Genomic DNA, 13,592 nt, shown 5'->3' with positions numbered 1-13,592 from the left:
GATAGTCCTCTGCATCACAATCTGCTAGTCACTGGCCCAGTAGTAACCTCCAGTATGTCAGAGGCTGCTACCACTGCTCTGGCAGGTGGGGTGCTTGTCCTCGACATCTGTCAGGCTGTGACGTGGGCATATGCACATCTGTTCTTGAAGCACTGCTGCCCAGACAGCCAGGTCTGAGGGGAAAGGGTATTGTGCTTGTTCAGTTATGCCGGGCTTTTAGATCTGAACCATTCCATAGACGTAGCCTGTTGGGAGGTTCTGATCTTCAGTAGCACCTGTTCCGGTGGAAAATCTGTCTAACTGCAGATTACTCACCTTTAGAATTAGAAAAACAGCATTACCCTAGGCTCAGAAAGATGCAAGAAGAAAAGACATCGATGTGTATGGGTGATGCTCATGTTCAGCTCCACTTAGTCACTTCTGGGGCAGAATAAGCCCAACTTGGAGCCACATTACACCATATGGTGGCATGCAGGAGTACTGATGTTAAACTTCCAGATCCAGCCTGGAGAATTTACTACAGGTGAGAAATCTCTGGCTATCCAGAAATAGCTTGTTCATCTGATAGACATCTGGCCGCAGGGTCCTTAACTTTTGAATTCTGCCCAGGCGCCAGTCTGAAATTTTCAGCAGTACCTCTGACAGCTGGGGCATGGCATCGTATGTCTCCGCGGTGACGTCTACTCCAGTCATAACTTCAGTGGAGCCATATAAGTCCCCTCCGGCGGGCGAACGTCCCTTTCTTCTTTTCCGTGCTGTAATGCGGATCTGGAGAAGCGGTGGCCGTTTTTTTCTCGACCTACTTCAAAACCTGGTGTCAGTGGAACAGTGTGCCTTTGTCTAATGTCAACAGGATTCAAACCATGCGGGTCTTGTAGCCAACATATGTTGGTGACGGACCTGCATACAATTTGTATGTGGTGTTTAGGTGAGCACCACAACGCTGAAGAAATGTGGTTTCTGACAAGCTAAAACCAAAGTCATTGAAGGAGTGGTGTTTTAAGTTGAAGGCAGAGCGTGTATCGCGATGCTCGGATGCTTCCCAGCCTCGGTCTTCGTCATCCCGGGAAGAGCATTTGCGGGGTCGATCTAGGAGCCGAAGCCGGTCTGGAGGACATTGTTCTCCAGTGAATTCAAAAGGTAAGGGATTGTTAAAGTTGCTGCATTCTCGGACTCCACTATGTGGCTAATCCATCTCCAATGGCTTCTCCCATTTGGCGGCTGAGGAAGCTGTACGTGACTCCTCACCGTGTCTCCCCGTGTTTCCGGGAGCCAGTGCATTGATGGCTCAGGTGAAGGAATATTATGATTCCTTACACCTCATCTTTGGGACCCCATCTCCCTCTGGAGCGCCTCTAGGCCCCAAGGAGATGAGTGTGGGGCTGTCAGAGGATTTGTCCTCTGTGACGGTTGGGTAATTGGTCTATGGATCAACGTCGGCTGGCGTCACTTTGGCGCTGGCTCACAGTCCTTTGGGATCTTTGCCTACGATGCCGGTCGTTGATCGACCAACCCTGACATTGACAGCGGCGGCAGTTGAAGGAGCCTCTCATCCCCCAATCAATGTTGTGATGGTGCCGCTTTGGCGTCATACGCCATCAGATGTGGAGTCGGCTATGCAACCTGAGGGGATTGTACAGTTTATAGCCCCTTATCAGGGAGAGACGGTGGGCGGTCCACCTGTATAGGCTGGGGCAAGACTTCTTCAGCCATTTCCGACACCAATGTGTTTCAGTTGGAGGAGAGCTGCCTTACAGCTCTTGGTGAGGCTTATGGGCTGGATTCTTTGCCAGCCTCCGCGTTGCCTTCTCCCCCTAGTCTTGCTTTGGAGGCAAGTTCCTCCTTTGCGGACATGCTGACGAAAGTGGCTGCAGTTTTAGACTTGTCACTGCCCACGGTGCAGAGGTCTACAGACCCTTTGTTCAAAATGCTTTGCCAGGGACCGACTGGAGAAGTGCCTATTCTTCCATACAGTGAGGCCCTATTTGATATTTTGTTAGGTTCCTGGGCAAAGCCAGAGTCTGGATCTCGATGGACCGTGATATTGCACATAGGCATTTGCCTGCACCTGGGGACCCAGTTAGTTTGCATAGACATCGTTCCACAAGTGGCCTAGTGACTCGGGCTGCAACGTCTTCTCAGGATGTAGATTCTAGGCCTTAAACCCCGGTGGGTAAGGATGCTAGGGGTTGTGATGCTTGTGGTAACCACATTTGCTTCTGCCAGCGTGTTGGGGCGTTTTTCCCATGCTTTGCGGGTTTCTTTACAGAACATGCTCCCATCTTTTCCAGATAACCTCCATGCTGAGGTAGTCAACTTGATTACAGATGGTCACCAGGCTGCTAGGCTTACCATAAGGTGTGGCATGGATACAACTGATTCTGTGAGTCGGGCCATGACGTCTGCAGTGGTGCCAAAGCATCGAGCTTGTTTGGCATCTTCAGGCTTTTCAGAAGCTGTCCAGTCGGATTTGGCCGACATACCATTTGATTGTGCCCCTTTTTTGGGGATCAGGCAGATGCGGGGTTAAGACGCTTCCATGGAAGGTGGAGAACTACAGAGTAATAGTCATACGCTTTCTGTCACTGTGTTGCTTTGCTTGTCCCTAGGCTTAGGATATATGCTTTTGTTGGTCAAGGAGTAGCCTTATTAGGACGTATATGTCCAGTTTCGGTTTCAGTACTATCACGAGTACTCCGGTGAGGAGCAGTGATTATAACCTCAGTTCTATTTTCTATTTTTGTGCATTGATGTAAATGACTGAGGGATGTTCCCTTTGTTCCCTAGCCTCTGAGGATGAGCTTTCTCTTCACGAGGCTATCATGAAGATAGGTGACTTCCTGTATGGAAGCGGATCTGTTGCATGATTCTTCGAAGCAGTTCAGTATGCAAGTTGCATGGCTTTCTTCTTCAGTGTTCTTTTAGAGACAGATGGTTATGCCAGTTGTAGGCTGGTGTATAGTGACCCTTTGGTTCTACTCTTCGAATAATTGGGTGCTTCAGCATGTTGAAGCGTTGCTCTTACTCAGAGTATATGCTTGCATTATTTGAATGATATTTGCTTTCGAGTTCTTCCTGTATGGCAAAAGAACATTGTCTAGTGAAGGCATAAATATTACCTCAACTGCAGGCAATTCCTACCCCTGCTCCATATTGTGGTGCTGCAAATGGGCAGCCAAAGGTTTATGATGCACGGGTTGGACCAACTTTTTCCAAGACCACTGTAAATTTAATGTTTTGTTGTCCATTGCCTCTGACAATATGTCCTAGGGTGACGGGTCGTTTTGGTCTCCAACAAGGCCGCCAGTCATCTGTAAAAGTCTTGGAAGACGCTTTTATAATAGTAGGCTTTTTTACATTATAGTAAGTTTTTATTCTTCATATGATATTCTTGTTATACGTGGTTGTCTGATCTGCATTACCTGTCTTCTGGAGAGGATGTACCCATTTTCTGTATTCCTCAATTCGTGGGGAATCAGGACTGTTGTTTTTTGTGGTGTCAGTTATTTGATACCATTTGACAGGCAGATTGGTCTTAGGGCAAGTCGCCTACATTGTTGTGTTGGTGGCGTAGTACCCTTTTTTCACTGGAGTGTGTATTTTTTCCGAACCTCTCATTTCAGAATGGCTTTTTGTGTATGATGTTTACATGATATAATGTGCTGCTGTGTTTCACATAGTTGGACTTACGATCATATTTGTCTTGTTCACATGGGTGGCTGTATGTGCTTGTTGTCGGCAAGTGCACGAATAGGTGCATTACCACTTTCAAAATTGTTGCATTGCGCTTTCTAGAACTGTTTCTCAGTTCTAGTTGGTTATTTTGTATACAGAGTATACATGGCTGTCATATTCATTCTTAACAAACAAAAAAAGTTTTTAATCAAAGATGTGGTTGATTCTTTTTCTCGTTTGTCTTGGTTGTTCAAGTGGATCCATGGCTCAAAGTTGTGTTCAGTCTGGCGTACTATGGCAATGAGGCCATACAAGGGCAACGTTTGAAGCTTCTTGCAGTTGGGCAGTACTTATGGGCAGTACTTATTGTTATGTTTGTGTGCATATATATATATATATATATATATACTGTACAATTGACTAATAGGAGTACTTATTTTGTCCAAGCTAAATTCTTTATACCAAGGAAGTATTGTTGTTCCTCTTTACTTTGGGGGAAATGGGTTCTGAGAGTCCTTCTTTGGGATTTCATCAGGACAGTTCTTTCTCCGGTTTTCTTTATTGTTGTGAACAATGCAGACTACATGACTTTTGTCTTGCTTTTGGCCCTATTTTGGTCGAGTTTTTTCCCCTAGGGGATAATGTCTGATAATTGTCACATGGTTGCTTTTTTCCTCAAGGCCCGATTCCTTCAGGCCTGTAGGGTTGTTTACTATTTATATATTCTGTGACTGTGATTGTGGATTCTATTAAGAGCCAAGCTCTTGTTCTGCTATTCCTACATGTTTGTGGTCAGTTGTTAGTTATGACCGGCTGGTTCCCTTTGAGAACTTGTGTGGGGTTGGTCCGCAGACCCTCCTCCAAGGTATTTAATTTAATTCAAAGGTTAAGGAACCTGTGGCTAGATGTCGTTATCAGCTGTAAAAGTTACTTACCTTGGGTAAAGTAATACCTAGTAGAGACACAGTCTAGTCCGATTCACTAACTCCCTGCCATCCTTCCCACTCTGCGAACGACCTATGAGGCAAGGGTTATACCCTTTTTCAGTACTGGTTTTATTTGTCGGTGATCACTATCTCAACTTATGTTGAGACTCAACAAGCCACTTGGCCTGGCCACGTAGGTTTTATTTAGAAGTTGTCTTACCATCCATTTCCAAATGGGTGTGGTCGGTAAGGTGGGAGGTGTTTTCTCTTTCACACTGGATTAGACTCCAGTGGACAGTAATATCTGAAAGAGACACGTTAGTGGTAGATTCCTTACCTTAGAATATCCCCAGGGGTCAGACTGGATCCAGAAAGTTTTTTGTAGCAGTACCCCTGCGCGCCAGTATGTGGCGTTGTGCGGCTCCGCGTCCGTCGCTGGCGTCGTAAGCGCCGAGATGACGTCACGGAGACTTAGGCACCACCCATGCGCACTGACGTCAGTTCTTTCTTTTTCCTTGCCAGCAAGCGCAGATCTGGATAGAGCACGTACCTTTAGTCACTTTTGACTACTCTTTTGAGACTTTTTGTCTCCCCTTTTTTCTCCTGGTGCACGTAGGGATGCCTGGCTTTAAGTCTTGTGGGGCCTGCCGTCGCAACATGTCGGTGGTGGACCCCCATGATGTTTCCCTCTACTGCCTGGAGACCGAACATAACTCCCGGGGCTGTCGAGCCATGGTCCCGAAGGCCTTGAGGGAGCGGCGCCGTAAACTGCTGGAGGCCCCGCACTCGTCCCAACGCTGCTCCAGGTCCAGAAACCGTTCCCAGGACTGCTCGCGGGGACGCAGTTGTCGCTCCTCTGGCTCCAAGTCTTCGCCCTCGGATTCCGGTAAGCGACGACATAAAAAGAAGCGTGTTCACGCTCCGACGTCCCCTCTTTGGTCCTCGGATGCGGACGAGGGGGACAGGGGTTCTGCCCCTGTGGCTCCCTCGGAGCCTGGTAGTCCCGCGGCTTACCCGGGTCCGTCGGCGACTCCTGAACAGGTGGAAGAGTTTCTTGCCACCATGGACCGCCTTTTTAGGCCTCTGGCTCCCGCCGGCGTGTCATCGTGCCCCGCATCCAGATCCAGTTGGCCCGTCGGCGCCGCCAGCGGATCCAGCTTCGGCGCCACAGGATCCTACACAGTTGGCTCTGGCCCCAGCGCCACAAGGTCCGGCGCTGCCGGCTCCGGACCTGGCGCTGCCCTCGGCTCCACCTCCGGCGCCGCAGTGGGTGCAGTTCGTTCCACCCTTACCCTGCTTCCAGGACCATTTCGTTCCTGCCTGGTATCCACATTGAGAGACGCCGCCGGCCCAACCCCGGCCGGTGCCGTTCACGGCGCCCTTTCAGATGCCGTTTGTCCCTTCTCCGGCTCTGCCACCGCGGCCGGTTTCTCCTGCAACGGAGGTGGAGGATGACTGGGAGGGGTCCGAGGACCCTCTTGCAAGTCAATGTGACTCCGAGCAGGACTGGGTGGACGATCTGGAGGACGCCGGCGACTTCTGTCTCTACCGACACCGCTGACTCGTTGGGCAGGGCCATTTCTACGACTGTGGTGCTGCGACGCCACGCCTGGTTGCGTTCTACTGGGTTCTCACCTGACGTCCAGAGCTCGCTCATGGACATGCCTTTTGACGGCACTTGCCTATTTGGTGATAAGGCCGACAGTGCGCTGGAGCGTTTTAAGGACTCGCGGGCCACGGCCAAGTCCTTGGGTCCTTCCACGAAGAGCCCAGCCACTCCTGGTTTTCGTTCCTTTCGTGGCCAAGCCAGGGGCGCCCAGGCACGTACCTTCAGCAAGCCTGTGCAGAACCAGCCTCAGCGCTACCGCGGGCGTGGCTTCCGCAGGGGCGGCTCTGGGAATCAGTATGGGGGTGTAGTCCACCTGCGCCCCTGCTACTTCTGCCTCCAAACCTTCCTAATCAGAGCTTTGGGGAGCACCCCATGCCCGTGGGTGGCAGGATTCACCATCACCTCCCCCCACTGGCGCGCTATCACATCGGACAAGTGAGTGTTGCAGATCATCCGCAAGGGTTACTCCCTTCCCTTTCAGTCCACCCCTCCAGCCATGCCACCTCGGTCCCACCGCATGTCGGGGGAACACTTGGCAACTCTCCAGCAGGAAGTTGCGGCCCTCTTGGCCAATGGGGCCATCGAGTGTGTTCCTGGGCCAGAAGTAGGGAGTGGTTGTTATTCCCACTACTTTCTGGTCCCCAAGAAGGACAAAGGGGGTCTGCGTCCCATCTTGGACCCCCGGAACGTCATACGCTTCCTCCAGATGGAGAAGTTCAAAATGCTGACTCTGGCTCAGGTCTTGGCTGCCCTCGACCCTGGAGACAGGATGGTAGCATTGGACTTGCAGGACGCATATTTTCACATCCCTGTCCTGCCTGCCCACCAGTGTTACCTGCGGTTCACGGTAGGCCAGGAGCATTTTCAGTTTGCCGTGCTCCTCTTCGGTCTTACCAGCCCCCCTTGGGTGTTCAAGAAAGTGATGGCGGTGGTTGCAGCTCACCTGCGCAGGTAAGGGGTATCAGTCTTCCCTTACCTCGACAACTAGTTGTTGAAGGCGGGCTTACCCCAGGCAGTCGTCAACCACCTTCACACTACGGCCGACCTCCTCCATTTGCTGGGGTTCTCCATCAATGTGCCGAAGTCGCACCTGAGTCCCTCTCAGAAGCTCCCCTTCATCGGAGCAGTTCTGGATTCAACGCTCTTTCGGGTTTATCCTCCCGAGCAGCGAGTCCGGGATATTCAGGCTATGATTCCAATCTTTCTGCCTCTGTTCTGGGTTTCAGTCAGAATGACCCTCTGGCTTCTGGGCCTGATGGCCTCCTGCATCCTGCTGGTGACACATGCCAGATGGCATATGCGGGCTCTGCAGTGGGACCTGAAGTTCCAGTGGGTGCAACTTCTGGGCAACCTGTCCGATCAGGTCCAGATCTCGGAGGGCACTGCACGGCAGTTGCAGTGGAGGCTCACAAATCGCGATTGGGTCGATGGCCGATCCCTCTCACTTCCCCAACCAGAGCACACAGTGGTGACAGATGCATCCCTCCTGGGATGGGGAGGCCGCTTGTGAGAGGCGGAGATCAGAGGCCTCTGGTCTCCGGTGGAGTCCCGGCTCCATATCAGTCTGTTGGAGCTTCGTGCGATCCGACTTGCACTGAAGGCATTCCTTCCCTCTGTCCGGGGAAGTGTGGTGCAGGTGTTCACGGACAACACCACCGCCATGTGGTATTGCAACAAACAGGGCGGGGTGGGGTTCTGGACCCCATGTCAGTAGGCTCTGCGCCTTTTGACATGGCTGGAACATCAAGGCATTACCTGGCAGGTTCTCTGAACGCCAGGGCGGATGAACTCAGCCGCCGGTGCTTGATGGCTCACGAGTGGCGTCTGAACTCAGACATGGTGCAAGGTCTCTTTCAGCAGTGGGGAGAGCCTTGGTTAGATCTATTCGCCACCGAAGAGCACGTACAATGTCATCAGTTCTGCACGTTGGAATTTCCAAGGCAGCACTCACTTGGCGACACTTTTCGTCGTGAGTGGAGTTGCGGTCTATTGTACGCTTTTCCGCCTATTCCACTGAAGAAGATTCGGCGCGACTGGGCCGAAGTCATCCTTGTTACTCTGGATTGGGCACGAAGATACTGGTATCCCGAGCTCCTCAGCATGGCTATCGATCCCCTGATCCATCTGCCTCTTCGGGAGGATCTTCTGTCGCAGCAGCAGGGGACGGTCTTCCACCCGAACCTGCCCGGCCTCCACCTGCATGCTTGGAGATTGAGCGGCGACAGTTGACCGCTTTCGATCTTCCTCCTGAAGTCTGTGATATCATCAGGCAGCCAGGCGTCCCTCCACTAAAACGGTATACGCCTGCAGGTGGATCAAGTTTGTGGCATGGTGCACAGCAAAGGTTGTGGATCCCCTTTCTACCCCTCTTTCTGAAGTCATTCTGTTCCTTCTTTCTTTGGCCCAGTACAGCTCTGCTCTGGGCACTATCAAAAGTTATCTTTCAGCCATCTCCGCCTTTTTACGGCTTCCAGATAAGCCTTCTCTTTTTAAGTCCCCGGTTGTTAACCGTTTCCTGAAAGGCATTACGCACACAATTCCTCCCGTGCCGTTCATAATGCCTCAATGGGACTTAAACCTTGTCTTGACATATCTGATGTGCGCTCCCTTCGAGCCCCTTCATAACTGTCCTTTGCATCTTCTCACTCTCAAGACGGCTTTCCTGGTAGCTGTCACCTCTGCCAGAAGGGTGAGTGAGCTCCAGGCTCTTTTTTCCAAGCCCCCTTTCCTTTCCGTTCATCCGGACAAGGTGTTTTTAAGGACCCGTCCTTCTTTCTTGCCAAAGGTGGTCACGCCCTTCCACATCAGGCAGACCATCACTTTGCCCACCTTCATTCCGCCTCCTTCAAGGGAGGAGGAGAGGCTCCACCTTCTGATGGATACATCTGCCAGTGAATTCCTCACCTTGTGAACATCCCCTGCGCCAGTAACATTCGGAAACTTTTGTAGCAGTCCACGCCGATGAGGTTGAAGATGACGTCTAGAGGTGTTGCTGTGGAGTACATTTGTAGGGCGGCAACTTGGGCCTCCCTCCACACTTTCGCAAAACATTATTGCTTAGACACTGAGGTGAGGAGGGACGGACACTTTGCTTGTTCCGTCCTTCAGGACTTTCTGGTATAGAAGGGTGGACACCCTCCTCCGGGAGTGGGCACTGCTGTGGGAATCTATTCACAAGGTGAGGAATCCACTAGCAGATGTATCCATCAGAACCTTCGGTAACGCTTTTTCTGGTGGATACAGTATCTGCCTGTGGATTCCTCACTTGACACACCCGCCTCCCCATTGTCCACCCTTGTATACCTTCAGTATATGATGGTGTTTCAAGATGTATTTGTTACTGTTAGAGGCATTGTGTTTCTTTTGCCTTTCTATTTATTCTCCACACTGCGAGAGTTGATTTGTATATTATGTACTGTGTATACTGTGTATATATATTGCTGTCCGTCCGTGTGCCTCAAAGGCACGGAAAAAAGGGCGGAACGGACGTCATCACGCCAACGAGGTCTTCTTCTTATGGAGCCGGTGACGTCAGCGGAGTCGCAAGCGGAGCCGTGTCTCTGTGACGTCGTCTTCGACCTCATCGGCATGGACTGCTACAAAAGTTTCCGAATGTTGCTGGCGCAGGGGATATTCACAAGGTGAGGAATCCACAGGCAGATACTGTATCCACCAGAAAAAGCGTTACCGAAGGTAAGTAACTTGTTCGTCTGGACCTAAAACGTGCGCGCGCATTCTATCTGAAGCGTACACAGCAGTTGCGGGTGGATGACCAGCTCCTTTTTGGCTATGTGGGCGCCAAAAAAGGTCAGTCTGTGCACAAACGGATCATCTCTCGGTGGGTCGTTCTGTGCATCAAAGCATGTTACTCCTTGGCTAAGAAGGAGCCTCCTGTGAGGCTGTGTGCCCATTCTACCAGGGCAACTGCAGCCACTACTGCCTTGGGATGCAGCGTTCCCTTGCGGGACATTTGCCAAGCAGCTATGTGGGCCTCGCTGCACATGTTTACCAAGCATTACTGCCTTGACAGTCTGGTCCGGAGAGACTGCTTATTTGGCCGTTCTGTTCTCCGTGACTTCCTGGTGTAATCTTGTTCGCGGACCCACCACCGGGGTTGGTATTGCTGGAGTATCTATTCTAAGGTAAGGAATCGATCACTAACTTGTCTGTCAGATGCACAAGTTACTACTTGTGTAACGATATATCTGTAAGAGACATTAGTTAGTGATAGATTCCTTACCACCCCACCCATTCTCCCCGTTCTGCGACCTGATTTCTAGGGTTAAGGTCATCCTTTTCAGGGCCCTAGTTTCATGGCACCAGCGGTCAGTTTCTTGCATGGCTCTGCGTTCCTGGCACGGAAAGTCGTGTACAGAACTGACGTCAGCACACCTGGGTGGCGCCTAAGTAGTCTCCGTGATGTAATCTCTTTGCTTACGACGCCAGTGACTGACGCGGAGCCGCACACCGCCACCTACTGATGTGCAGGGGTACTGCTACAAAAAACTTTCCGGATCCAGTCTGACGCCTGGGGATATTCTAAGGTAAGGCATCTATCACAAGCTAATGTCTCTTACAGATATATCGTTACACAAGTAGTAACTTGTGCAATTAGTCCTTTCTTTGAAAGTCTTTGCTTGGTATCATCATCATGCCTTGGATTGGCAATTTCAATATGTCACATAATGATGTGATTCCACAAACAGCTGAGTGTTGTTTTTAAAGGTTTTGCTTGCTATTACCATGCTATTCATTACCATTTATGAAGAATGGTCTATGGAGTGTAATGGTTTTTTTCCCTTACATGAAGGTTATTTACTAGGGTTGTAAGGAGCCCTGCGCTTCGTTGATTCTTTTGGGGTTTTCTTTAAATTTCATGTCTGGTATTAACATACCATGGTATTAACATACCATTTGATGTTTCTTCTTTTTTAATGTTTCAAAGATTTTAGATCTTTTTGGCACACTGTTTCCCCAACCAGTTTCTATAGTGGCTCCGCGTTCTGGCGCAGATGTTTTCACAGAAGAAACTAACATCTGTGCGCTGGAGGGGACTTGTATGACTCCGTCCCCCAGCACACAGCGGTACTGCTGAAAATTTCTGGATCCAGACTGGCGCCTCGGGAGAATGCAAAAGTTAATCTGTGGCTTGACTTTGTCCCTACCAGATATTATGTTACCGAAGGTAAGTAACTTTGACTTTTGTTAAACAAAGAAAGATTTGATTATGCACCAGACATGGGTAGAAATGTAAAGCAGATAGCAATGTAAAAATGTGCTGGATATAGTGAGGCATGTATGAAATTTCCGCTTTTTTTTTTCTCCTCTTTAGTCCCCCTGTCCCTTTTTCTTTCACTGTTGGAACTGTTCAGAGATTTGCTCTGCAAGGATTGTGGTACATTTTTTAACATGCTGTTGAAATTGTAGGACACATCAATAAATATATATTTAACAAACGTATTTTGGTTATCTCAGCCATAGTATGTCCACTGTTGAATTCTTTCCTGTTATATGTTCTTCTGTGAACTTTGCCATATAACGGTTATTTTCTTCCACAGAAAGCGTGAATGCCTTGCGCCTAGCTATGCAGTTGGAGGAGCAGGCCAGTAAACAAATCACCAAGAGGAGGCAACAATAACTCATAATAAAGCATTCATCATAGACTTTGCTTCCTATCTGTTTTTTCAACTGCCCAGAAGTTCAGTTCTTGAGACCTTTTTGTCTGTAATGTCCTGTACATTTTTGTGTTCCTATTTTTTCTTGTTACCTAGAACAGGGTAATTTTAAAAGTATTTAATAAAACAAAATAAAGCCTAAATGGAAGACCATGAAGAACATTTAAGCATGTTTGACATCTTCATTTGCACAGAAGGTCCAGATTTGGGTATTTGAAGACTCTTTGGTTCATCTACTTAATTTTAACGATTTCTAAAGGATACATTCATTCATCAATTCTTGGAGTGCAGCCTGTCATCTGTGGTTTACTAATTCATGCAAAACTAAAACTACATCAAAATATGGCAACTTCTGTACAATAACTGTATCTGGGAAATCAGTGGACGTTTCAGTATCTATTTGAGGTTGTCTTCTTTGGAGCTTGTGCACAACTTTGACAAAGGAATCTTTTTTTATTCCCAAGCCGATCATTAACTGCTCGATAGTTCTTGAATGTGTCTCAACTGGTCATTTCTTCTCCAGTCTCAAAAAGTAAATATGTGACTTGCATGCTTACCCCCAGAGCTCCGCATATCTTTCCAGTCCAGCACAATCTATCTAGATTGTGAGTAGTTGAAAACATTTATCATATGGTGGATTCCTTGAAGGGTCTCTATAATCAAGTCCGGTGTGTACAATATTTCAAGGTGGCAAGTGCAAACCTCAAAGTCTGATTGTGGTATGCGGCTGAACAACGAGGAAGGACCATGACGGTTGTTTGACACCCTAGAACCGATGCCTTTGTTAGATGCATGGAGGAGCTTTCCAGCCACCCCTTGCTCCCACAACACCAACAAAGGTTCTATTTCTTCTTTGCTGTGGTGACTCAAGAACTGAATGAATATGTAAGCCTAGCAGCTATCTCCCAGTTGAAAGGGTTCCTTCGGAGTAGAGTATGTTTGGTGAAAGCTACTGTGCATGAAGAAATGGTAGGTTTTTTATTAATTGTGGTGTTAATGTTAAGATACACCAGTTTATAGCGACAAAACGTAAAATAATAAAAAAAAAAAAAATCTGTATATGAAAGCTTTTTAAATGGAGGAAGAAAGTAATGCCTGATTTTGTAGCAATCAAGAAAGTGCTAATTTAAAACAAGAATAACAAGCCCTCTAAATATATGTATATTTTTAGCACTGTGGATTGTGCTAGACTAAATTGGCATTCATTCCAGAGGCATCATCTTTGTGACTGAATCAATAACCTGTCCTACGTGTTGTGTATTGAAGTTCATGCTGTAGCTGAAGTACATCATTATTTTATTCTAAATACACATCTGTAAAGTTTGAAAGTGAGCCTTATAACTGTCTGCCATTACTTTTTTGGTGGTACAGTTTGTATTTTTGTATTAAGCACTCTGAATTTGGTTTTCCTATGTGAGAACTTGCCTTGTTTGACTCAATAAATGTATTTACAAACTATCATTGTGTCTTTAAAATGTGTGTAGTTTTTTCTTTTTTTGAGGACTACTGATTGAGATTTCTAACCGCAGATTCCTCACCTTGGAAAATTATCCAGATGTCAAACTGGACCCGGTAAATCTTGCAGCGCCTCTGGTGTCGTTTGGCTCCACGTCGGCGTTTGAAGTGTTTTTTTTTGTTTGTTTTTTTTGTTGTTTTATAAATAGCATGAACAGCAATAACGCAACACAAGGTGGTACATCAGTCAGT

General features: G+C 48.3%; 1 protein-coding gene across 2 annotated transcripts in view; it reads left to right on the top strand.

The window, feature by feature from the left end:
* The window catches only part of KIF2C (kinesin family member 2C), a 1,365,901-nt gene extending 1,352,558 nt beyond the window's left edge, over window positions 1-13,343 (top strand). For both annotated transcript variants that reach the window (XM_085602797.1, XM_085602796.1), the window contains one exon: window positions 11,769-13,343. In XM_085602797.1, coding sequence (XP_085458923.1) covers window positions 11,769-11,848 — 80 coding nt within the window. In that variant the 3' untranslated portion in view covers window positions 11,849-13,343. The remainder of the gene's footprint in view (window positions 1-11,768) is intronic.
* The last annotated feature ends 249 nt before the right edge of the window (window positions 13,344-13,592 follow it).

Source organism: Triturus cristatus, chromosome 4_2 (genome assembly GCF_964204655.1).
Source record: "Triturus cristatus chromosome 4_2, aTriCri1.1, whole genome shotgun sequence".
Lineage (NCBI taxonomy): Eukaryota > Metazoa > Chordata > Amphibia > Caudata > Salamandridae > Triturus > Triturus cristatus.
The sequence above is the reverse complement of the archived record's forward strand: the minus strand, read 5'-3'. Positions and strand labels throughout refer to the sequence as shown.